General features: G+C 44.8%; 1 protein-coding gene across 2 annotated transcripts in view; it reads left to right on the top strand.

Moving 5' to 3' along the window:
* Window positions 1–26,866, top strand: part of FAM171A1 (family with sequence similarity 171 member A1) — a 125,301-nt gene that overhangs the window by 38,858 nt on the left and 59,577 nt on the right. For both annotated transcript variants that reach the window (XM_079913086.1, XM_079913087.1), the window contains exon 2: window positions 26,179–26,406. In XM_079913086.1, coding sequence (XP_079769212.1) covers window positions 26,179–26,406 — 228 coding nt within the window. The remainder of the gene's footprint in view (window positions 1–26,178; window positions 26,407–26,866) is intronic.

Raw genomic sequence — 26,866 nt, 5'->3', positions numbered from 1 at the left:
TTGCTATAGAAAGAAAAATGGCAATAAATCAAAAGCAAAAAACCAAAAAACCAAAACAACAAAAACCTGAGAGGAAGTATGCCAGCATGTTAGATTTAGTTGCCTCTGGGAGATGGGGTTGTGTGTGTGGGATTTTTTTTTCTTGCTGCTTCTTTATATTTTTCCGTATTAATTTTCTGCCTTATACTAGTGGTCAGGGAGGAAAAAGGTAAAAATCTCAGCTCCCTCCAGCCCCTCCTTGTCCACAATAAAAAGGACATCAGACCGTCTTAAGGCTTGAGCTTGGGACTGAGGGGGACACCAGGTTGGTCCCAGGGGATCAGAGATGGGTTGCCAATGCGATCATGGTCTCAGCGAGCCTGATGTGGTAGAGGAAACTCTTTCAATTGAGGAGAGCGTTACTCAGACCTTTGCGAATAAATCCGTGTTTGCAGATGTACTGAGTCTATTAGAATTATGGGATAATGTGGTATTAAAGGTGATTTTTCCAGGGCCCTGTCACAAGCACCCTCCACAGTAGAGAAATTCAGCCACAGAGAAGGAGGCCCAGCCATATCTTGTGATGGTGATGATGGTGAATGATGGTGATGATGATGATGATGGTGGTGATGATGAATGATGGTGATGGTGATGGTGATGGTGATGATGATTGTGATGATGGTGATGATGGTGGTGATGATGGTGATGGTGATGATGATTATGATGATGGTGATGATGGTGGTGATGATGGTGAAGATGATGGTGATGATGATGATGATGGGATGGTGATGATGGTGATGATGATGAATGATTATGACTGATGGTGATGATGGTGATGATGATGAATGATGGTGATGGTGATGATGGTGATGATGATGACGATGATGCTGATGTTGATAATGATAGTGCTGATGAATTATGATGATACTGATGATTATAAATTATGATGATAGTGATGATGATGAATTATGATGATGGTGATAATGATGATGATGGAGACGATGAAGAATGATGATGATGGCGACGACAACAACACTAGTACCAGCTGACATATACGGAAGGATAGCTACGCGCCAGGCACAACTCTAAATGTTCTGCACTTATCACACCATATAATTTACACACAAAGTATACAATGGGTTAAATGTTATTACTTCTCCCATTTTTCAGATGGAAAAACCAGGAGAAAGATTAGATAACTCAACCCAGTCACCCAGCTAGTAAATGGCAGAGCTGCATAGCTTCAGAGTAGAACCCAGTCTGCCTTTTTTTATCAGATGGATTTAATGGGTCTAAGCAGGTCAGGGGAGAAGGAACTTTGGGCGGTGATGGAAACTTCTATATTTGTATGCATTGTGGAGGCAGTTACATGGGTGTGTACCTTTGTTACCATTCACCCAACTGTGCACTTAAGATGGGGTATAATCTAAATTATACCTCTATCAAGTTGGTTGTTTTAAAAAGGGCTGGAGGTATCCTGTTTCCTTAATTCCAAACTGGAGTCTGAGAATTTACTACTGTGATATGAGGACAGGGGAGGCCCATCCACAGCACACACCCTGACTCCAGAAGAAGAGGATAGAGTGATGGCCCAGATGGAGCTGGTTCAGCCCCTCTCCTGCTGCTACGGCCTTGCAGGCTCGGGGCCTGAGACGCAGTCCAGGGGGGCGGGGGGGATGGGGAGCAGGGCATCACATGACCCTGACCTTTCCTCCAGGCAGAGCAGGAAGGCGGGCCATTTGGGGGTCATGCTCTCCTCTGTGGGGTTGGGATGAATTGCCTTGATCTGCCCAGGGATGCGGAAGGGGGCCAGAGTCCCTTGAACTCTTTCCCTGGAAATTACATGATATGCACAGAGAACTCCCTGCCACGTTCAGCCTGTGGTGTTGGGTAGCTGGCCAGATGGGCTCAGTAACCATCTGTCTTATACAGTGCGCATGGTTCATGCCCCAAATTATGCTTTTCCCCGTATTGCTGGCCTTAAAAAGACTTGCAAATAGGCAACGCTACAAAAGTTCAGATCTACGAGTGCCCAAGTCTACTGTGTTTTTAACAATGTGTGTTTGGTTAATCAGCTAAGTTAAAGAATTCTAAAACATGCCAAATGGGTTTCTCTTCTCTTTCTCTTTTTTTTTTTTTTTTGCCAATAACAGCAGGATCTCAGTCAGGATGATGGCATGCCTTCAGGCCTATATTTTTATTACCATTGTATGTGGCCTCTGGTTTTGAAGTCCTTTCCAGTGACAGGGTGGCGGTTTGCTACCTGAGACCGTATGATCAGACTCGTAACATCTCACCCCTCCGTGTCATCAGGCTTTGGCAGTGGGAGTTGGCTTCTCTGCTTCTGATCAGGGAAGCATATTGTCAACAGGAAATATCTGTCAGCGAGACAGAGGCGACTTAGGGCAAGAGCATGGGAGGAGAGGCCAGATCTCTGTGAGTCCTGTCCTGTCCTCAGTCCACAGGGCAGGAGCAATTCCTGCTTGCTCAGAGTGTGGACTCAATGAAATTCTGCTCAGTTCTGGCAGGAAGCAAGTTGCCCTCGTTCAGGAACGGTGGAGACTTGCTTTCCTGAGATCACACGCTCCTGCAAACTCATAAATACATTTTTTTCATTTTTCTCCAAATTCAGGACGACAGTGTGGAGAGCGAGTGGAGTTATCCACCTAGCAGGGCTATCTTCTTCTTCACCCTTACAATGTTTATTTATTCACCTTAACTTTCCTTTTAGATTGGATGCACTTTATTATAAAAGACTTGGAAGTATACAAAAGCACAAAAGTTAAAATCTACACATGCCCAGGTCTCCGGCGTTTTAAAAATGGTCACTTCCTCTACTATACATAGTAAAGTTGATTTGTTGTCCCTTTTTTTTTTTTTTTTTTTTTTGCGGTACGCGGGCCTCTCACTGTTGTGGCCTCTCCCGTTGCAGAGCACAGGCTCCAGACGTGCAGGCTCAGCGGCCACGGCTCACGGGCCCAGCCGCTCCGCGGCATGTGGGATCCTCCCGGACCGGGGCACGAACCCGTGTCCCCTGCATCGGCAGGCGGACTCTCAACCACTGTGCCACCAGGGGAGCCCAGTAAAGTTGACTCGTGAAAGTTTATCTAGTTGATGTAGAGGCCCCCTGTGGTTTAGATGCTGTCGTCTCCAAATTCTTGCTGGGTTGGGTCTTTAGGAGGGAAGCTAAGTGTTCATCTTTGACTCCCGAGGCCCCAGTTAAGGTAGTGAGGAGAGAGAAGTTACAGAAGGGAAAATTTTAGGTCAGGAAAAGGAAGGATTTTCTAGTATCCAAAGCTCTTGGGCCATGGAATAGGCTGCTGCCCTGGGCAGGGAATCCAGGGGCATTTCAGCCACAGATGATGGAAGTCTCCCTCCTGAATCTTTCAGATTCCCTTTCTCCAGCTGCTGATTCCTGGAACAGAGAGAAGGTTCTATGGCTGCAAAGCAGCTCATGCTGTTGAGAGTAGGAGTTCCAACTGTTTCCATGGGGGATGAAACACATTCTCGTCAAGGGCTGTTCAACTCCAGGACCCCCTGGAGCTGGTTCCCCAGCACCACGCTCTGTTCCTGGCATCCAGGGAGGTACAGAGCTCACGCCAGAATGAACTCGGCACTCTGCTTACTTCACCAAGAGCATCTGGCTCAAAAAGCAAAAAGTGCTGAACTCAGAATAGTAGTTGATTTGACACTCTGCTACCAAATGTTTTAAGAAGTCGGAGTTCAATTTGCAGACGGCAATTCTGTGGACCTCTGAGTGGCACAGTCCTCCAGGTGTGGGGCGGCAGGTGAGGGCTCAGAGCATGTGGTGCTCCAGGCCACCCTGCTCTCTCCAGCCCCGGCCCACTGGCTCCAGCCAGAGCAGTCTCCACGCGCCCTTAGCTTCAGCGTAGTGTTTTAAAGAAGGGACTCGAAGACCAAACAGTGCTGGGAACCTCCCCCATGTAACAGCAGACTCATGTCACAGCTCAGCAGCAACGTGGCAACGGGGGCTTGGGGTGAGGGTGACAGGTCAGTAGGAGTATCACCTCCACATCTAACCTTGCTTCTTTGGACCTTGAACATTCTTCCCTGTTGTTCTTTCAAGAGCACTTTTATAAGCAGGGTACTCTTTATCTCCTTTTTTGGTGACCTTCTGATCTGGCCAGATTTGAAAGGCAGTTTCTGGTACTTGGATGGTAGGCGGCTTTGGGGGAATAGAAAAAGTGCACCAGACCTAGCAGATGTGAGCCGAGATTTCAGTCTAAGCCCCCAGAGCAGCGTTTTAGAGCTTATTTAAGGGGAGTCCCAGGATAAATGGAGATCCCGCCTTATTGACTATTTCATTTTTAATGGCAAGAGGGAGATCACATCTGTTTAAAGGAGGAAACAAAAGCATTTGCACAGAGAAGGTCACTTCACACAGACTGGAGCCTTCAAATGCCATTCCCTACTTTTGCAGCAAATGGGTCAAAAGTAATTAAAAGGGAATATGGGTTTAATTTTTTTTTCTGTCTCTTCTCTCCATTCTAATTCTTTGAAACATTAAATGCAAATGGAAATTTTAGAAATGATACGTTGAGATTATACCTGTGCTGGCAGAAAGCTTGTCTCGTACGATGCTTATAAACATACAAAAGCCTGCTCAGTCTTCATACAGGAATGCTTAGGCTTGGAATTTAAAATATGTAGCCCATTTCTGAAAAGGAAGGCAATAGTTGTTAATGTGTATTGTTTGGGGACCAGGAGGGACCATGTGGGCTGTACCTGCAGGCAGAGCAGATGATGCTTAGGGCGCCCTCCATCCTGCATCCCTTGGGTTCCCTGTGCTCACTGCTACCTGGGCTCTGTCCCTCCTGGGACTTTTCACTTCCCCCGTCGTTCCTGATGGCTAAGGTCCATCGTGCCATAGAGCTGCTTTCCAGCCCTGGGAGGTGGTGGAGAGGGAGGGAGAAGATTTCTGGAGGGTCGATGCTGAAACCCAACGGATCTTTATCCAAGAAGAAAGTTTCGTTTCAAAGACAGCCCAGGTGGGGAGTGCTTTTAGAGAGCTTTTAGTATAGGGGGCCGGCAGCTGCTTCTCTGCAGAGCTAGCCTGGGCTGGTCACGGGGTACTGCATGGCTGGGCCACAAGACCAGTCCAGCTTGCCTCTCAACTCTGCCATTTTTAGGGTACTTTTAAGCATTTTGGGTCACACTTGCCCTTGCTGTAAGCAGGGGACCTTACCTGCTCTGTGTCCTGAGATTGCTACTAAGATCAAATAACAGAACCTATAACGATAGTTCTTTGGAAACTGTAATATTCCATACATATATAAGGCTTTAAAAAAATCATTTTTATGGTACTATTTCCCACCAAATTCCTCCCTCACCAAACTCGTTCTCTAGATCCACACCCGCCCCCATGCAGTCATGGCAATAGAAATTGGAAACAGGTCATTCTTTTACATATTTGGTCTTTCAAGGCCAAAAAGAAACTTTAACTATCAAGTACAATTGGTTGGTGAAGCTCAACTTTCTCTTACAGTCAGAATGGTTGGTCCTAGACCCAGAAGACAACTTTATTTCTGGTGCTTAAGAATAAACCCCAGAGACCTACCAAAGTTTGAGATCAGAATTTAGAAATTAAACATACCTTTTATGTTCTTCTTTCCTCCCAATTGAAGATTCACCCTATCATTAAGCAAAAATAATTTAATGATCACCAAAAGGTTTCTACATTAAAATATTAGCATTTCCGGTGTTTTTAATTAATAAAAGCATAGAAAATACAGATTACCTTCAAGTCCTAAAGCAAGCATTTAGAAGTTAGATTCTTCACTTCCAAAAATTCTGTTTGTTTGTGGATTTAAATTCACATGCTATTGAGTATGTCATTTTAAAGCAATGCTGGGGTTTGTTTTAGGTAGCTTTTAAATTGTTAGTTGTGGGGCTTCCCTGGTGGCACAGTGGTTTAGAGTCCGCCTGCCGATGCAGGGGACACGGGTTCGTGCCCCGGTCCAAGAAGATCCCACATGCCGCGGAGCGGCTGGGCCCGTGAGCCATGGCCGCTGAGCCTGCGCGTCCGGAGCCTGTGCTCCGCAACGGGAGAGGCCACAGCGGTGAGAGGCCCGCGTACGGCAAAAAAAAAAAAAAAAAAAAAAAAAAAGTTAGTTGTGAAAATATAATTACTTGAGTATCAGTTAATACAGTAAATATTACATTAGAAAATAAGGTAAACTTGGTTTCTGCTTACCTCTAATATGTATTCATGTTCAAGTTATCTGCATCCATTAATTTATTGTTCACAAATTACATGGTAATAAGGAATGAGCAAGAAAACAGAATGTTCAAAGTTTAAAGTAGGACCAGATTTGCCACAAGAAATAGCTGTTCGTGTTAAGGTTGTATTTGTTTTTTTAAAGTTGAAAAACTAGGGCAGCTTTTGATGGAAATATTGATCAAAATAGGCTTTGTCGAGGTGATTTGTCTGAGCTGTTCCAAATCTTTAAAAACTTCCTGTTTTTAAAAACTATATGTTAGCATATGTTTGTCTTTTTATAAGACTTTCTCTTTATCCCCCTAGCATTTATTAACTTTCGCAATGAAGTAACAATTTTGCTTTCTGGCTAATTGCAGTGCACGCCCTTCCTAAGAAAATCCTGTGTGTACTTGGACTGTATACTTGGACATGGAGTAGAATGTATTGCTCTTGGATTGTATGCATAGCAAGCACTGTTTTTAAAAGATTAAGGTGTGAATATGGACAGCATGAGAATCATAAAAATGTTTAATTATTTCTAATAATTAAAGGTAAAAGTCTTCATTTCCCCACCTTGCCTCCCTGTTCCTAAAAAAGCACTAACTATTCAAGTAGTTTGTTGACTGGAAAGGAAACATCACAACGTTGGAAGAATATATTTACATTCTTGTGGTGGTCGATGTTACTGTTTTGGAGTCTTCCTCAAGTTCCTTCCTTTTTTAGGATAAAATCATAACTGTTTAATCCTGTGTGTGCCCTGGTAGCTCAAGCTTTTTAAAACCCCCTAGATGTTTTGCAAAGTTCATGGGTTCACTAGGCAAGTGAGTAGGAAGTTGTAGGATTCGTGCTGATTCACAACTTCCTGAAAAACAAGTCAAAGTTTTTGCCCCATTGAGGATGCATGGATGGTGTCATCCATACACCTGGGTCAACACATGGGAGCAGGAAATAAGATCACTCAACAGAGACCATCTCAACAGTACACTGGATCCAAGCATGTGTCTGCACCCACAGAATGTCACAACCCAAAGCCCTGGAAAGGATCACCAGGTCCCACCAGAATTACTGTGGAATGATGGAAAGCCTTGTTCTAGAAAGCTTGCCCTGGCAGAGGTGATCACCACGGTAGATGTTTGCTGAATTTAGTTCTGATGAGAAGGTAGATGTGACCTAATTGAGCAGAAGAATGGGAATCTGGAAGTAATTGCTGGTTCTCTGTGTGCAGATTGTTGTGTTAGGATGCAATTTTCTGCTACTGCCCTCATTTCTATTTTTTGGGTCGTCCTTGAGAGTCTTCACCCCCAAATTGGACGATCGTGACCATCAATTTCAAAAGGACATCTCATCCTAAAAAAGCTAAGTCAATGACTCTAAATTTCCCGATATTGCCGACGGGATGATTTAAACATTTTTCTTTTGCACGATTCTAATACTTGAATGTGACTTTTTCAAAGGAGAACCAAAAATACGTTAGCTGTCATAGCCTCAGTGAAAGACCTGAACTTAAATCCGTAACTTAAAATCTTTTTGCATCAACTGATTCAGATAAATGTGCTTCTGAGTGGGAAGATGGGGGTGGGTCCTGGCAAGAAATGTCTGTACATTTCTTGCACACGAATGTGAAACCCACGATCATAATATGCGTGGACCGCTCGGGTGGGTCCTTTGCAGGTCACTGTCCAATGCTGTCAGACCGTGCCCTCATGATATATTGAATCTCTTCCACTCAGAGCCTCTGCCCAGGTCTCTCTCCTCACCTGTGTTGAGAAGGGGGGTCAGTTCAAGTTCAGGTTTACTCTTCCTCCTATTTCTGACCCCACCGTTATGCACCCCACATATGCACCAGCGAGCCTCTCTCTGTGCTCTTGGGACTGGACTTCACCAGGAATCCCCCCATTATTTCTTCTGCCAACAGTCTCTTTCTGTTGTGGTCCATTTTGCATAGTGTTAAAAATTTAATTGCTTCCCTCCCCTGCTCAGAAATCTTCAGTCACCCTGCGCTGTTGAGGGTCTGCAATTCCTCATTCACTGCCTAATACATGAGGTCCTTTATAGCTGTCACAGAGTCTGGAAGGTAACTTACAGTTCATCAGGTCTGATCTAAGTGCTCTATTGTGCCTGGCTGACAAACCCGTTTCTCCTCTTGCTGCTGAAGTATTTTCTGTGATGTGGAACATACTGTTTCTTCATGCATCCGAGACCTTTTAGAAGGTTCTTCGTCATCACGAGCATAATCCTAACTAATTCTGCAGCAATTCTCTGTTCGCGGCTTAGCCTCAGCCAGGAAAACCTTGAGTCATCCACTGCTTTAAAATATAAATTGTATTATTATTCAGGTATGGGGAGGCCAACAGACCAGGAGCTGACTGCCCTCGAAGAGATACTTTGTTATACTCAACAGTTCCCAAGAAGAAGGGGTACATCACTCCACAGGGGGACACATGGGGAAGCACCAGGGACCGTTCGGAGGCAGAGGGACTGAGGGGAAAGCACAGGACAAGAGCCTTTCTTGTGGTTTTCTCGGGAAGGAATGGGTGAAGCAGAGTTAGCAGGCCAGGCAGGGTTAGGATTGTCTAGTTTGAATGATTTCGTAGGCTCTGGGGCATGCGAACTGCCTGTAGTTGTCTGATATCAGGCCCCGGGGAGATTAGAGCAGGTGGATAGTGGCCTGGGGCTGGAATTGAGCCCCATGAAGGAGGTGGGTGTGGGTGTGTGTTCTGGGTGGGTTAGTTTGCATCTGAAGGCAGCTCAAAGGTGGGCCCTCCAAGATAGTACTTTGCTATCACTAGGAATCAACTAGCCTTAGGAATTGCAGTCCCATGAGAGTCAGCAAAGCCCCAAGATGTCACAGCATCAAAGTACAGAATAAAAAGACATGATTCGTACACCTGCCAACCCTGACTGTCCCATCTCAGGTACAGACCAGCTCTGTCACCTTGAATGAGACACTCCAGCTCCTCTTGGATGCAGTGGAGATGTAACAGCTATAGCACAGCCAAGAGCTCATTCTTTCTTCCTTGTGGAGGTGAAGCCTCCCACACCTCCCACTACTTTGTCCCCATCCCAGGTTCGCAGAAGTTTCAGTCACTGGCAGTCTCTTCCTCCCTGATAATGTGCAGAGAAAGTCACCAGCCACGGGCCGCCCTGGAACTTCACTTTAGTCTCTTTCATATGTGGACTTCGCTGCCTACGTTTGTATCCTGAACACCTTGGGCCAGTGGGGTGCCTTTGGGATGCAGTCATTGGCCCTGCCACTCTTAGAACTTTTGAGTTCTTGGCCTGCGCCAAATGACTATTCCCTGTGCACTCTACACCTGTGACCCATTTGACAGGTGACATTTAATAATGCCTTTGTGAAGGCAGAGCTAAAAATAGCATCGACTTCCAAGTATAAGACAAAGCATGGCAGACCTTCTGTGCTACAACTTGGAAAGATTATCCATCTTACGTTGCAGAATTATTAACCGAGTTGGCCGTGAAGAGCGTGGAACTCTTATTTTTCAAGGCAAGAGCAGAAAATAAAATCCCTTTATTGACATTGATGCCAGTACACGAGCTATGAAAGTTAGAAGGCAAAATGTTGATCCATGTGGCACAAACGAAGAACCAATTCTATAAACGTAAACAGTGTGGAAAATATTGTATGCTGAAGATCACTGTGGAAAAACATCACAAGGACCAAGTACTCTGTTGTTCAGAAGAGTCCAATTTTTCTTCCCCCTCAGATGAAGCAAGAAAGTTAAATTGTGTTGTGAAAGCTTTTAAATTTCTTAGAAAACCCCTATACATTGGATTTCGTAAATATCGGTGTTAATTAGAACATTATAAGGTTTATCCATTCTATATATAAAAGTTGGCATTGCTAATCCCAACCTCCCACTCCATCCCTCTCCCTCCCCTGTCCCCCAGAACCACAAGTCTGTTCTCTATGTCTATGAGTCTGTTTCTGTTTCATAGATAGGTTCATTTGTGCCATATTTTAGATTCCACATGTAAGTGATGTCAAATGGTATTTGTCTTTCTTTTTCTGATGTACTTCATGAGTATGATAATCTCTAGGTCCATCCATGTTGCTACAAATGGCATTATTTCGTTCTTTTCTATGGCCGAGTAGTATTCCGATGTATATATGTACCACATCTTCTTTATCCAGTCATCTGTCAATGGACATTTAGGTTGTTTCCATGTTTTGGCTATTGTGAGCAGTGCTGCGATGAACGTGGGGTGCATGTATCTTTTTGAATTATGGTTTTCTCAGGGTATATGCCCAGGAGTGGGATTGCTGGATCATATGGTAATTCTAGTTTTAGTTTTTTGAGGAACCTCCATCCTGTTCTCCATAGTGGCTGCACCAATTTACATTCCTACCAACAGTGCAGGAGGGCTCCCTTTTCTCCACACCCTCCCCTGCATTTAAATAAACATCCTTGAAGAGAGAGTCCACAACCAGGGTAGTCAGTGCCTGGCTCATGGAGTGTGCAGAAACGCAAGAGCCCAAGGAGAATTCATGTTTGGCAGAGAGCCTAACAATGGCTTCTGCCACCCCTCCAGCTCCCTGTCACCTTGGGAATTGTCAGCGGTGGGTGTGAAGGAGAAAGGGAAGCTTCCGTGAACCTACTCAGCTGTGGTCAGCTCCTTGCATGAACCTTTTCGGGAGGGCTTTTATACACTTCCTGAAGACCCTCGATGATCCTTGTTTCAGAGTCAAATGCTGGGAGAGAGGAAGCTCATTAAGCCCCCACTGTGTGCTATGCTGCATGCCAGCACCTTACCCTTACTGTCTCACGACAGCTCTCTGAGATGGTTATGGGGGGCATCACCCCTGTTTTTTTCCAGACAGGAAAACTCCAGTTAAGAGTGCGAAGCAGTAAGTGGAGAGATGAGACTCAAATCCAGGTGGTCAGAGCCCTAAGCCCTGTGCTCTGAAAAGCACAGTCTTTTAATTTTTCTTCCATCGAGAGGCTTTTGGAGGAGGAAGGGCTGTGAGGGGTGGTTTTGAGATTTTGTTTCACCAGGTAAAGTCAGAGGGATACTGGCAAGGAGGCAAGATAAGGAATGACCTTGTGCCCACAGACGCCTTACACATGTCATCCCCGTCCTGCGAATCCTACAATGTTTTCAAGGCAGTTGGAACCCCTGTTTTATGGATGAAGAAATAGAGGCTCAAGGAGGCTGATGGACTTGACTGAGACCACACAGCTCCTAAGCGAGGAGCCTGGCAGCCGACCCCAGATAGGTTGGCTGTGAGCCATGCGTTCTGTACACACTCCCCGGTAGTCAGGTATGTGCACGTGGAAGACCCTGAAGTGCCCTAGATAATTAAGCTGCTTCTGAAACAGGAAAGGAAAAATTTTATGGGTACATAGCATTTTTAAAATATTTTATTTATATTTTTAATTTTTAATTTTTATACAGTTTTTAAAGGTTACTTTCCATTTACAGTTCCGAAAAGAAAATTTTAATAATCGGTTCACGGTAGCTTGTTAAATATCTCTTTCTTTAGAAAGATAACCACTGCTCTCACTACAGCTGCTTCAAGGACCTTTATCTTTCTCTCATGTACTTCAAGTACCAGCGAGCCTCACACACTTGGGCCATTCACAGCCTTCCAGTGAGCCTCTTCTGCTTGCCTTTTTTGACCCTTTTTTAAATTCTAAAAGTACTTAATGTCAGCTTTCTCCCAGCCAGCTCCATTTAGCACTTTCTAGCTGGTCTCTTCCTAGAGAGAGAAATGACTTGTTAAAACAGATTTTTTTAAATAATAAACATCTGAAGCCTTCTGATTAAAAAGAAATGCCATGTAATCTTGGTCTTGACCAAGCCCTGGACAGACGTATTAAAAATGCATATCTGGGGCTTCCCTGGTGGCGCAGTGGTTGAGAGTCCGCCTGCCGATGCAGGGGACGCGGGTTCGTGCCCCGGTCCGGGAAGATCCCACATGCTGTGGAGCGGCTGGGCCCGTGAGCCATGGCCGCTGAGCCTGCGCGTCCGAAGCCTGTGCTCCGCAACGGGAGAGGCCACAACAGTGAGAGGCCCACGTACCGCCAAAAAAAAAGCATATCTGTAAACGTAAGGAGATCTGGAAAGACACTCACACACACACACACACACACACACACACACACGCAGAATTTTTCCTCCACCAGGTTCCCTTGGCAACCTATCCACAAGCATCTTCCAACACATCTTTAAAGCTTGGTTGAGGTGTGTATGTAAATTTTATAGACGTGCTTAATATTGCTGATTAACTTCATGGTTTCTGGATTCTTCTAAATTCTCTTAAGGGAACTTTTATGCCTCTGTGAAAAGTTTAAAATACCAACAAAACTGAAGTCACCTTCAAGTGGTTTCTATGGTAATTTCCTTACAAATACTTGTGGGTCCTCTTTCAATGCAGTATTGCATCATCATTATTCTCTTGTTTAATTGTGAAGGAGATTGTGCGAAGCTTAGAGAAACTTTTACCGTATTTACATTTTCCTGTTGTAGTTGTTGCGTACTTTCCCATATCTGAGTAAAACGAGGAAATTGTTAGGTTTATATATATGCATTGATTTTTCTGGAAAAGCTCTTTAAAGTTGGAACCCCAACTTTTCTTTTTAGCTATGTTGAGCATCATTTTGGTGTTCAATAACTGCTTCAATTCTAATTACTTTTGCACAGTTAAAGCTTTCTTTTATTTTAAATCGGTTTGAATTTTTTTCAGAGGTTTCCCCCAAGACAAGCAGTCATATTTTCATACAGTGCTTTAAAGTGAAATCTACGTGATTCCTGCTGCCATTTTTTTTATAATTATCTTTTTTTTTTTTTTTTTTTGCGGTACGCGGGCCTCTCACTGTTGGGGCCCCTCCCGCTGCGGAGCACAGGCTCCGGACGCGCAGGCTCAGCGGCCATGGCTCACGGGCCCAGCTGCTCCGCGGCATGTGGGATCCTCCCGGACCGGGGCACGAACCCGTGTCCCCTGCATCGGCAGGCGGACGCTCAACCACTGCGCCACCAGGGAAGCCCCCTGCTGCCATTTTTAAAAAACTGGGATTGTGTCAGTGGCATTTGCTGTCAGATAATTTTTTAGGTGAGATCATAGAAACACTGTGAAATTATTTTGCTTGGGAGCACTTGGTTATATACGTAAGTTGTACAGTTCAATCAGGTATATCCAGCAATGGTTTTCAGGTTATCCTGGGATGTTTAACCTAAATAACCCCTTGATTAGTTGCGAGAGTGTAATCACTTTATAGTTGCTTTTATAGCATAACCTGTATGTGGACCCAGCCTCAGAAAGTCTCATGTTGTACCAGGCGCAATAACAGAGAATGACTTCTGCCATTTAACTTATTGGTGAATAGATAAACTTAAGCAGCATCCTTATCCAAAAAGTTGTAGGAGGTTGTTGGTATTTGAGTATTGCATTTTCTATTTCCATTATAGAGGGTTTCATGTGGGGAGAAGAAGGCATCCTGTCACTTGAAAAAGCAGAAGGTCGATGTCATACATGTCATACATGTGTGTATCATGTATCCTGTATGCATTTATCAGAGCTTCTTTAATTGCTGTACTTCTGTGATGAATGTTTATTGTGTATTTCGACATTCTTGGCAACTTGACGATGTCGGTTAGAAAGCGTTGTTAACAAGATGATCATTGGTGTGATCCTCATACGTACGTCTTACGGGAAGAGGGAGGAATCCACTGATTTATGGCCCCAGGGATCCTCGCAGCCCTGCCAAGACGGAAGTTCATGTCTGGGAGGGACAGACACGAGGGGTTGAGGTGAATGTTCGTGTGCAGAGCCTGCAGAGATAGTGATGGTGAATAAGCTCAAAGCACGTGCCCTGCGGAAGGCGGGCGGCCAGCAGGAGGGCGCCTGGGGACAGCACTCATTGGCTGCTCACACAGGGCTCTCGTCCGTGCTCCAAACTGAAGCTGTGACCATGAGTCACCACGGAGCCGTCTTTTCATGAAGTTCAGGTAGGAGTCAGTTGCCAGAAACTGGAGAGCACAGAAAGGCACAAAATGAGATCCTGAGTTCCCAGGGCTGCCGCAGCAAACATATCTCATATGCTTTTTCAAGTGGGTAGAAATTCCAATGGAAGTACGGAGATCACAATCCTCCACTGCAAACTAAGGGACACTTTTACGAGGAAAGCCTCGTGTGGGTGGGAATTCTGTATCAGATATTGTGACCGCAGCTTGATAGAGAGGTTTTAGGGCAGCGCTTGGTACGGTCAAGAGCCAAAGTTGCTTGAATAGAGAACAGGCGCTGAGGGGAGCATCAGTGACGCTAGGAGCGACTAGTGCCAGCACATGTGTCCCCCCGACACTTGCCTGCATCCGTCCCTTCTCTTCTTCGCAGAATACCAAACTGAATATTATTTTTAGGATGAAAATACACAAAAATTGCCAAACGCTTTAGTGCAGCTAGAAACTGGGTATAAGGGAGTCCTAGGATGTACAAACTGTAGCAGATTTTTATTGAGCTATATTGTATATTTTATTATATATAATAGATAATATATCAATATAAGAATGTCATAATATTTATATAATATCCTGTAGTACACTATATGTTAATTTATATAATACAGAATATAACTGTTAGTATATAATGCATGTGATATATTAATACCTAATATAATTATATAATTAATATATAATGTGATTATTAATATTGCTATATTGTTATATAATAATGTATGTATATACTATATTAATATAATTTATTAATAACTAATATTAATAATACATTATATGTTAATACAGATTATATAATGCACAATATTATAGATGATAGCTAATATTATACAATCTATAATATTATAGATAGGTCTTTTTTAGAAAACATAATTTGCTTGAAGGATATGATTCACTAATTCGGGGAAGAAAATAAAATTGAACACTATATAAGGTGCGTATGCACTCTATGAGACCAGAGAAAATAAATTATAAGAAAACACTAGTGTAACAAAGTGCATTCTCCTTTCATCAGATTGCAAAGCAAGATAAACCTTTCATGTTTCTAAAAGAAATAAAATAAGTGGATAGAAAGCTGCCACTTAACATGTTGGGCAGCTCAGGATGTACCTGTAATTGCTGTATAAGGACTGGCAATTCCACGTATACAGATACTGTTAAGTGTTAGCACCAAGTAATATAGGGCAGGATCTCTTAGAGCAAAGTTCTGGTAGCATTTTAAAAGTAACCTCCCATTTAGAAAATGTTTTTAAATGAGCAAGTAATTTTTTATATTTTGACTTAAGAGATGGAAATCCGTTGTGACTCCCCTGAATTTGGGTTAAGTATAACTAATTACAGTGCTGGAGGCTCTGAGTCGAGTGACTTGCTTTTCTGCTGCTTTCCCTGGTGGTTGGCAGCCACAGGGGGTCCAGGCAGCTTGGGATAAAAACCTTTGCTTGATCTGCTGGTGGAAATGGACTTTCTTTCCACAGAGCCCCACGGCCAACCCAGCAAACACCGGGTTCCCAACGAGGTGGGTTGCTGTGGAAACCAACAGCTCTAAACACCAAAAGGAAAGAAAAAAATTAAAAGCCCAGAATCAAGGCCAATTTGAGGGAATATAAAAAGGCATGAAGAATGGTCCGAGGCAGCCAAAATCTTCACAGAAAGAAGAAGAAGAAAAAAAAAAGATGGCGCCTACAGGGTTCACTTTCCCTTCCATGATGAGCCAGAGTTTGTTCGAATAGATTTGAAACCAAGGCCCGGAGGCTGTTCAGTCCGCCGGCGAGAGTGGTCCTCTCAGCTGTGCTCCCAGTGACAGCCACAGAGGGCGCTGTGATCCGGAGTAGTATCTGTTAGCAGGTGACTGTTAGATGGAGAATGTTGGTTTTGGAGTCTGCGTGAGAAGTTATGAAATAACTGGCTTCTGTCATTTGTAGAAAAATAACTAAAGCCGTGAATTATTAGTTGAAGCTGAAAGGGGAGAAGACAAGGCATGCTTGCTGCGTGGCCTCCCAGTGTCTGCAGGCAGTTCTGTTAAACTGCACCTGTGAAGGATGCACTGCGATTCCTTCCTCTTGGCCCTGCCGTTATGTTTGCTCTAAATTGCTGTGTGGGTGCCTCCTCTCCAACCAGCAGTCTGAAACAGACTCGTCGCATTGAGTTCTGAGTCTGTGGCCGATAGAAAGGAGATGACGAGAAGGGCATGCTGGACTAAAAGATAATGTTTAGTGCTCTACCCACCAAGCAGGTGCTCTTCGAAAATGGACTGGTTCGTGCCTGCAGAGTCAAACTCTTCCAACCTGCCAAGAGCAAAGGAGTTCTGAATCCTAGTGGAGGTGTGATGCAAGAAGAGGTCTGAGCCACACACCCACGGGTCCACCCACCATGCTGCAGAATTGGAACCCCTGATGGGGACTGTGGTATTCAGGGTTCTCCAGAGAAACAGGACCAGTAGGATGCACGGACATTTAGGAAGAGATTTATTCTAAGGAATTGGCTCCCATGATTATGGAAACAAGTCCCAAGGTTTATAGGGTGAGTCAGCAAGCTGGATGCCCAGGAGAGCTGATGGTGTAAGTTCTAGTTCAAAGGCTGGCAGGCTTGAGATCCAGGAAGAGCCGAAATTTCAGCTCAAGTCTGAAAGCAGGAAAAAGCTGATGTTCCAGTTCAAAGGCTGGCAGGCAGGAGGAAGTCTCCCTTTACTCTGGGAAAGGTCAGCCTTTTCCTTCTCTTCAGGCCTTCAACTGATTGGACGAGCCCCACCCACATGAGGGAGGCTGAGCTGCTTTGCTTAAATGTTCATCTCCTCCAGAAACACCCTCCCAGACACACTCAGGATAATGTTTGACCAAACATCTGGGCGCCCTTATGGCCCCGTGAGGTTGACATATACCATTAACCATCACAGATACTGAGAAGGAAGGCCAGGGGGTGGGAGGAGAACCAGGTGGGTGCAGTTTCAAAGAGATGGTCCTCTGTCGTATAGGGTCATCCCAGGACAGCACAGAACCTGAGGGGTGCAACCCACCCCTTCCCACTCCAGCTAGGGAGCTCACAAAACTCCTGTGAGGACGAGGTGCACAGCCATATAAGGAGACTGAGCTGGGACCACCTCACTGCCCTCCTTCCCTGAGACGGGGCCGCTCACACCGCTGCCCCCAACCAGACGTCTCCTCCCTGCTCCCTCGGTCAGAAAAAGCACCTGCTTCTTTTTTATTATTTTTTTAATTTTATTGAAGTGTAGTTGATTTACAATGTTGTGTTAGTTTCTGGTGTACAGCAAGGTGACTCAGTTATATATATATATTTTTTTCAGATTCTTTTCCATTATAGTTATTATTATAAGATATTAAACATAGTTCCCTGTGCTCTACAGTAGGGCCTTGTTGTTAGCACCTGCTTTAGCACCTGCTGTCTTCTAAATCAAAATCCAGCATGAGGGTGGAGCAGATTAGCAGAAGTTAGGTCAGCAAGGCCAAAATCCATTCCTCCATCTTAGCTACCAGGGCGGCTGGGAAAACAAGTCTCTGGCTTCTGCCTTAGACCAAACATGTGATGCAGGACATACTGAACATACTGAAATCTTCCGAAAATGCTGGGCTGGCCATCAGAGTTCATCTTCCTGTGCCACCCGCCCTTCCAGTCCCAGCTTCAACTTTCTTCTCTTCCAAGAAGCATTCCCCCATTGAATTCAATAAACCATGATCGCGGCCAGTATTCATACCATACATGCTGTGTAGCCAATGGTACCCCTTTTTAAATTGTTAATATCACCCCTACATCACCTCTACTTCTCTAGGTACTTTCAGATCTTTTTCCTTTGTTAGTTTGTGTTTGTGTTTGTAAACTCCAGACCCTCTTAGTCTCTTTTTTGCTCTATTTTTTTTCCTCTGTCTTATCCAGCTTCAGACTTTTTGCTCTCTGGCACGTGGATTGGTCTTACCTCTCCCCACCCCTACCCCCCAAAAAACTGTAAACTCCTTAAAAACAGTAACCATGTCTTTTTTTCTTCTCTTTTTCATCTTCCACAGTCCCTAGTATAATATCAAGCACATAGTAGCTGATCAATAAATATTTTCCGATTAAGTACAATTAATTAGTTATCTGGATTGATTAATGCTCCTCAAATGAATTTTGATAGTTTCTATTTAAAAAAATAATGAGGAAAAAAAAAACCCCAGTAATGATGGGGAGTTCCCTGGTGGTCCAGTAGTTAGGACTCAGAGCTTTCACTGCCGTGGCCCTGGGTTCAGTCCCTGGTGGGGGAACTAAGATCCCGCAAGCCATGCGGCACAGCCAAAACAAAATTAATAGTAATAATAATAAAGCAATAGTGAATAAGAAATCAATGGAACAACAACAAAAAACAGGTATATTTAGGCCATATACCAGATGATACCCAGAAATGCTTGTTAGTTTTAGTAATTCATTCAGCATAGATATTGAGGGCCTATGTGCCAGAGACTATTCTATGTGCTCGGGATACATGAATAAAGAAGGGAAGAGAAACAGACAAAACAGCTCTCTCAAAGTTTATGTCCCAGAAGAGTCAGACAGTTAATACACATATAAATTAGAAACATGTTAGAATCAAGTGTAACGCATAAAAGAGAAGGCAGAGCTTGATAATATCAGAAGTTCAGGGAGACGCTGGGATTGACATTTTAGAGAGGATGGGCAGAATTGTGAAAACGATTGTTTTTAAACAATCAGAGAAAATTGAAGATTTGCTGGGTATGAGACAATATAAAGAGGTGGTTCTATAAACTGGGCCTGTTAATGGCATTTGGGGTATTTTTAAAAAAATCCTCATTTGTTGTAAACTGAAGTATTTATGGGGAAATAATGTGACCTAATGTTATGATGTCTGGGATTTGCTTCAAAATGTTTCACAAAAATAAAAATGAGGAAGGGAAGGAAAGAATGATGAAAGGAAGGAGGGAAGGGGGAGGGGAGGGAGGGAGGGGGAGGGGAGGGAGGGAGGGGGAGGGGAGGGAGGGAAGGGAAAATCGGGTGCGGGGAGCACAGATGAGACAAGAATGGTAGAAAGTTGATAGTTGAAGCTTATCAATGCTGGGGGGATCCTCATACTGTTTTTTCTACTTTTATATGTGTTCTAACATTTCCATAATAAAGTTTAAATGGCATAACTAGCGGTCAGTCAAGGCCTCATTTAAGCAGAGGCTCAGGAGGTGAGGGAGGGAGCCCCGGGGAATGGGTTTGTGGGGGGAGGTTGCCGAGGAAAGAAACAGCCCACAGAGCCTGCCCCCCTTGCAGCTCCTTGAATTGGGGGTGGGAGCCGTGTAGGAGCTGAGTCTGGGAGGTAATTTGGCTGTGGGGTGGAGAACACATGGAGCCTGAAAGTCACTGCAGGGGCCTCGAGTCAAGGTCAGATCCAGGCGGGCTGCAGAATCACACTTGACGTGCTTTCCCTGGGAGTTTGTTGAGCCACCCAGATACCCTGGATCTCTTTACTCAGACTCTGAGGCGAGCGTTTGTAATGCATCATCAGTGCCGTCTGGTAGAAGTTTCTGTGTTGGTGGAAATGTTCTCTCTGTGCTGTCCAGTATGAGAGCCACTGGTCACACATGGCGCTTGAGGACTTGAAATGTGCCTGGTGTATCCAAGGAGCTCAATTTCTAATTTAATTTCATTTTAATGAATTTAAACTTAAATTGACACTCCCCCCTGTGGCTGGTGGCTCCCACACTGCAGTCTTAGGAGACGGTTAGCCGTTCTCCGGAATTTCCCTCCACGTTGGTCCTAACTCCACGTAAGCAACCAGGTCGTTCTCACCTCCAGGTGTCTGTAGCCCCGCCTGCGCCCCCTTGCCTGGCCGGTTCCTGTGCCTCCTTCAGGCCTGAGCTTACGTGACACCTCCTTGAAAGGCCTTCGCAGTTGAAATTCGGCTCTCCTCCATCCTGCTGCCCTGTGGTACCCAGCTTTCCTTGGAGGCATTTTTCCCAGTTTGTAATTATACTTGGTCTTTATTTATTTAATGTCTAAAGCCAAGAGCTCCTCAGCATTGGGGGTCCGTTCACCGCTGTCTACCCACATGGTTGGTGTGCAATGAAAACGAGCTGGGATGGAGACAGAGGGAGCAGTCTGAGTGTATGCAGTGCTGAGGACCCAGGTGAGGGGCCTCTAACCCAGTGTGGAGAGCAGTTGGTGAGTTGGGAGCAGTTTCTCCAATAAACCTTAACCAGGGCTTTTAAAGGATGAACAGGCCTTAGCAACAGGAGAGCGAAGATGGACAACGGCATTTCCTACACAGATGAGAGGCAGCAGCAGGAAGGAAAGTAGGAAACGTAGGGGACAGTGTCTGGGGCCTGTGGTATGTGGGGATCAGGTGGAACTGGATCGTGGAGGACCTTGGGTGCCTTAAAATGGATCGTGTAGGTCAGGGGTGGGCGGATTTTTCTTTACAGGGCCGAAAGTAAATAGTTCAGGCTGTGCAGGCCTCAGGGCTTTGTCAAAACTCCTAAACTCCACCATCGAAATGCAAAAACCGCCTTGGACGATATGTAAATCACTGGGTGTGGCTGTGTTCCAATAAAACTTTATTTATGCGCACAAATTCAAGTTCCAGGTAATTTTCATTTCACTATTATTCTTTTGAATTTATTTTTCCCCCAATCATTTCTAAGTGGAAAAACCATTCTTGGCTTATGGACCACACAAAACAGGCAGCTGGCCACATCTGGCCCTCGGCCACATTTGGTGGGGAGAACTGTCGGGTTTGAAAGGGGACAGGAAGTGGTGAGATCAGTATTTCAGGCGGCCCCCTGAAATACTGGCTTCGGTGGGAGCTCAGGGATCAAGTCTTAAGACAGTGGCAATTTCTGTGAAGAGGCTGAACAGCAGTCTGGGTGATAGATTTCCACGGCCTGAGATAGGGCAGTGTTAACAAGGGATGGGAAAGAAAGGCCGGCTTTGAGATCTATATTCCGGAATCAGAATCAGCAGAACTTGGTGATGGATGTTCAGGGTAGAGGGTAAAAGAATAATGTCCCAGCTTCGAATTAGTAATCAGGTGCCCCGTCTCAGCAGGATACATCAGCTGTCATGACCAACAAAGAAACATAGTGCATCTTATTTTTTTTTTATTGATGTATAGTTGATTTACAAGGTTGTGTTAATTTCTGCTGTACAGCAGTGGTTCAGTCATATATATATATATATATATATATACACACACATACGTATATATATTCTTCTTCATATTCTTTTCCATTATGGTTTATTACAGGATATTGAATATAGTTCCCTGTGTTATACAGTAGTAGGGCCTTGTTGCTTATCTATTTTGTATATAGGAGCTTGTATCTGCTAATGCCTAATTTATTAATTTATTATTAAACTCCTAATTTATCCTCCCCCGCCTTTCCCCTTTGGTAACCATAAGTCTGTTCTCTATGTCTGTGAGTCTGTTTCTGTTTTGTAGATAAATTCATTTGTGCCATGTTTTGGATTCCACATATAAGTGATATCATCTGGTATCTGTCTTTTTCTGACTTACTTCACTGAGTATGATAATCTCTAGGTCCATCCATCTAGGTTGCTGCAAATGGCATTATTTCATTCTTTTTTTTTTTTTAAATTTTTTTTTTTTGTGGTACGTGGGCCTCTCACTGTTGTGGCCTCTCCTGTTGCGGAGCACAGGCTCCGGATGCGCAGGCTCAGCAGCCATGGCTCACGGGCGCAGCCACTCCACGGCATGTGGGATCCTCCCGGACCGGGGCACGAACCCGTGTCCCCTGCATCGGCAGGCGGACTCTCAACCACTGCGCCACCAGGGAAGCCCTATTTCATTCATTTTTATGGCTGAGTAATATTGCATTGTATATGTGTAACACATCTCCTTTATCCATTCATCTGTCGAGGGACACTTAGGTTGCTTCAAAGTCTTGGTTATTGTGAATAGTGCTGCTATGAACTTTAGGGTGCGTGTATCTTTTCAGATTAGAGTTTTCTCCAGATATATGCCCAGGAGTAGATCTTAATGCACATTTAGGTCTGTGGCCGTGTATAGGGGCTTCCTTTTATCTGTAAGATGAGATTAATAAATAGTTAATAGTGTTCCACCTCGTCATAAGATCACTCCCCTGGTTGTTATTTAGTGGGAATAATTTTATTTGCTGTTGAATGGATAATATAAGTATTTCTATAAAAATGATACTCCAGTGAGACATTTCTGTGACTTCCACTCAATTTTGCTGTGAACCTAAAACTACTCTAAAAGATAAAGTCCATTTCTTAAAAAATGAACTAGATATAGAACCACTGAACAAGAGGACTGTTCATGCTGTACTGTCATATGAATAAAGCAAATTGCAAACGTTTTAAAACTATGATACCCCAGTGGTCTGTAATAAGTTCTTAACTATAGTGACATGCTTTCACATCCTAGCACACCAAAAGAAGTAGCTACGTAATCTCTTCAAGGACTACAATTGCAGAACATAAACTAGGCTTCCCGTTTTAGAAGCAATTCAAGTGGTAGAACCTAGGACGTTGATTATAGGCGAACTCCTTTCTTGTGTTCATTCACAAATCCTTTAGCTTTTGCCAAATCTCAGCTGCTTTTGCCTTCTCAGCAAACAGTTAAGAGAAAGCAGAAACCTTGTAATCCCAGTTGTTAGTAAATGTTGCACTACCATAAGATTACATAGATCATCACTGCAAGGCTACGAAGCCACCTTCCCACTTGCCCTGTTTGAGAGGATTTCTGCTACGCGCATGTTAATTCATTTATAACTTCTCATACCACCTGGGGACAAGGAAGACCCCAGTTCAGTAAGAAAACAAATGCGTGTTTGTACATACTGCAAACCTGCATTAAGATAACAATGGTAAGATTGGAAGGAATCAACGAAGTATGTTTTGTAATGCCATATCCTTGATTTTCTTGATGTTGATTTTCTCTCTCTTTTGGCAGTTTTCTCCTGTAGTATGAAGTAACCAGGTTCAGTTTCTGTAGCACTTTTTTTCTCTACGAGGTTTTTGGGTTTTATTTTTTTTTCTTTCCACAAATGGTTTCATCAATTGGCTTTTTTATTTTTAAGGCATTTTATTTATTTACTTATTTATTGTTGGCTGCGTTGGGTCTTCGTTGTTGCGCGCGGGCTTTCTCTAGTCGTGGCGAGCGGGGGCTACTCTTCGTTGCGGTGCGCGGGCTTCTCACTGCGGTGGCTTCTCTTGTTGTGGAGCATGGGCTCTAGGCGCGCAGGCTTCAGTAGTTGTGGCTTGCGGGCTGTAGAGCACAGGCTCAGTAGTTGTGGCACACGGGCTTAGTTGCTCCGCGGCACGTGGGATCTTCCCGGACCAGGGATCGAACCCGTGTCCCCTGCATTGGCAGGCGGATTCTTAACCACTGCACCACCAGGGAAGCCCCTCTACAAGGTTTTGAGGGATTTATTTGGTGCAGACCTTATATAGCACCAAGGTCTAGGATTCTTTAGGTACGTAGGATTCTTTAGGTCCGTACGGTCATCTAGTCAAGAAATGGATTAAGTAAGTGATACAGCCCGAGCCCTTGGACTATTTAATCAGTAGAAATTGAGGAGAGGCCAGCCGAAAAATTCAGGCAAGGTTTTATTGGGGAGGCTGCAGCACGAGGGAGCGGAAACAAGTAATAGGTGCCCTTGCTCACTCCCCGAGGAGGGGTGAACTGGTTCCTTAAATGGGATAACAACAGGGGCAGGTCTCTGGGCCGGGCAGGGCACGTCGCTTCGGTGGTCTGCCCACCCCTTGCTGGTGCTGTGTGCAGGGACCATGCACAGGACCCTGCTTTTGCTCCCGGCCCCTAAGAAGTGGCGGTTGGTTTGTGGCCTTTTGTATGTTATTGTTCATAATTGCCCCAACTGTGCATGCGTGCAGTTACTTTTTATTCCTTTATAGTTTCTTTCTATTCTGTTGCTCAAGGAGATGTTTGTCCAGGTGCAGTCATTCTGCTAAAGGGTCCCGGCTCCCAGCCTATCTCATCAGTATGTGAAAAAAGGGTGAGAAAGTGATCGACTAAGTGAAATTTGCAGTATTGAAAAGGTTGCTTTCGCATCATAAGATCGCCAGCAAGTTACCAAGGTGGAAGTTCTCGAACCGAAAGAAGTTCTAGTCAGTGTAGTGGCCCCAGTTGGGGAAGAGCTTGGGATGTTGAGTTATTAGCCCCCGAGAAGGATGTCTCATCCCTCCACTTAGTTTCATACCCTTTTCCCCTTCAGCTCTCCTCCCTGTGCCCTGTCCTGGGACCCTTGGACACTGTGACCGAATGCTCTCGAGCATAGTGACTGGAACAACGTAATGGCACTAGCTTGTGTTCGTAATTATACTGAGATATATGTCGTTATCATCCCCCATTTGCAGATGAGGAGACCAAGACCTGGAAACCATAAGTAACTCGCCCAAGGCCACGTGGCTAGAGCTTGGTAGAGCCGAGGGTCAAACCTAGAGTGTGAATTGCCCAGAACGCTAGACATGCACGCTGGGCAGTTCCCATGGGGCTAGCTTGGACGCCTCCTCCCCTCACTCTCAGGTTGCCCCCAGCCAGCCTTGACCTCCCCAGTGGTCTCTCCACTGAGCCAGCGGTTCTCCAGTGGTTCTTTAAACGTGAGCCTCCCTGCTCACCGGTTCCTTGTCCCACGTCCCTCTCCTCTGAAAGGAAGGCTTTCAGAACTGAGGCAGCTCACAGTGTATGGCAAGTAGCGCCTCTAAGCGGCTAGTGAACTTAGGACACTGGCCACCGTTTACTCCCTTCATACCTTAGCAAAGGGGGTTTCTTGGAGCAGAATACACGGATCGTTCTAGAATATATGTGGAATCAGCATCCCTTCACTGATGTCCACCATGGTCCACCACCATTGGGTTATTACAGAAATCTCTTAACTAGATACTCAGTCTCCAGTCTTGCCAATCCCTGAGTCCATCCTTCGTCCAAAACCAGGTGTTTCTACGCATAAATTGGATTTCCAGCAAGTTACCAAGGTGGAAGAGCGATAAAGATAAAGAACAATGAAGGATAAAGAACGATCCTTTTAGGTCACTTAGAAAGCCATATCTGATCTGGCCCCTGTGGGCCTCTCGAGCCTTGTCTTTCCCTGGGCTTTGTACCCCTCACACTCCCCCTCCAGCTGTCAGAACCTATTTCCTATTTCCGTTTCTCCAGGAAGCAGGGCTTTCTCTTGCCTCTGGGCCTTTGCATGTGCTGTTCTGTAAGTGCCCCCTTGGTGGCTCCACCAGGTGCCCCCCGGGCATAGCACTTACCTGTCTACTCCCTTCCCTTCACCACTGTAGTTGTGCGCAGTTGCTCGTGATCCTAGGTGTGGGGTAACAGTTCAATACACATCTCTTGCATGAATAAATGAAAAGTATTCATTCCAGTGTAATTTCTACCGTTAATTTGGAGTCCATTTTCCACATCCGTTTTCTGGTTTTGCCAATACTACTAACTCAACTTCAGCCATCTTTTCAAATGTTTACTTTTATTTTTTTCTTCTTCTGACCTTCTCCACTATGTGGGTCCTCCCTTTTAAAGGTATTTTTGACTACTTTTCAGTAACGTCTTCATGATTACTAGCACAGCAACCCTGAACTCTACACATCCGTGTTCACCAGGACCATTGAAGAATTTTGCTGCAAATCTTAGCACCTGCAGGGTCTTTCTGTAGCAGCCCAAGCCTTGCTTAGGCTGTGTTTACCAGCAGCGCTGGGCAGGATAAAAGAGCATTGTGTTTATTTAAAGGGATAGAAATTTTCTCTCAATTATTTGTTCGTGTGAGCCGGGAGGAGCCAGGGGGAAAGCAGTTTGTTATGGGCAGTGGTTTTGAGGAAGGTAAGAAATCATGTAAAGTGAAAAAAGGACCTCTAAGAAGAGAACATTCCCGGTTAAAATGATTTATAGTTTGGATGTAGATCGAGATTTTCTTAGCCTATCTCACTTTCTGCTACCTATCGCGGTTATAGCAGAATCACTGTTGGAGTTGCCCAATTAATAGCCACTGTTCTTTGTTGCTCTGTCCTTCTTCCAGAGGTCACCCTGAAGGTCCACATCAGTGATGCCAGCACCCATCAGCCCGTCCCCGATGCCCTCATTGAGATTTTCACCAACCAGGTCTCCATCGCCTCTGGCACCTCGGGGACAGATGGCATCGCCTTCCTCAAATTCCAGTATAAGCTGGGCAGTCAGCTGATTGTCACCGCCACAAAGCACGCCTACGTGCCAAACTCTGCCCCGTGGAAGCCCATCCGGTTACCCGGTAAGGTGGTCTTAACCTTTCTGTAAAACAGGGCTTACAGTCAGGCTAGGGATGGAGTCAGACATAGAAACAATTTTGCAAGTGTTAAGGGTTAAGTCAGACAATCAGGAAAATACTTGTTCATTCACTGCCTTAGCTTTTGGGGCCCCTTATGTGCAGGAAAAGGTGGGATCCCGGTATGAAGCTGGTTGTACGTTACTATCCATTTAATGGAACTCGTTTCCCCAGCGTTCCGCTCTGTACCTTACTGATCGTGACCAGCTGATGGGATTGGGGCGGTGCCCTGAAGTGGGGCTTTCTCGTCTTGCTTCAGGGTCTGAGACCAAGGCTGGCCAAAAGGTGGGGAATGATGGCGAGACTGTCTTTCTCTTTCCCACCTGTCTCACCTGCTCAGGAAGAACACTGCTGTGTGTTTCTTCCCCTCTCAACACTCTACTCCACTTCTGGCGTGTCTGATCAC

The sequence above is a fragment of the Stenella coeruleoalba genome (assembly GCF_951394435.1).
Source record: "Stenella coeruleoalba genome assembly, chromosome: 2".
Taxonomy (NCBI): domain Eukaryota; kingdom Metazoa; phylum Chordata; class Mammalia; order Artiodactyla; family Delphinidae; genus Stenella; species Stenella coeruleoalba.
This window is presented reverse-complemented; position numbering and strand designations above follow the sequence as displayed.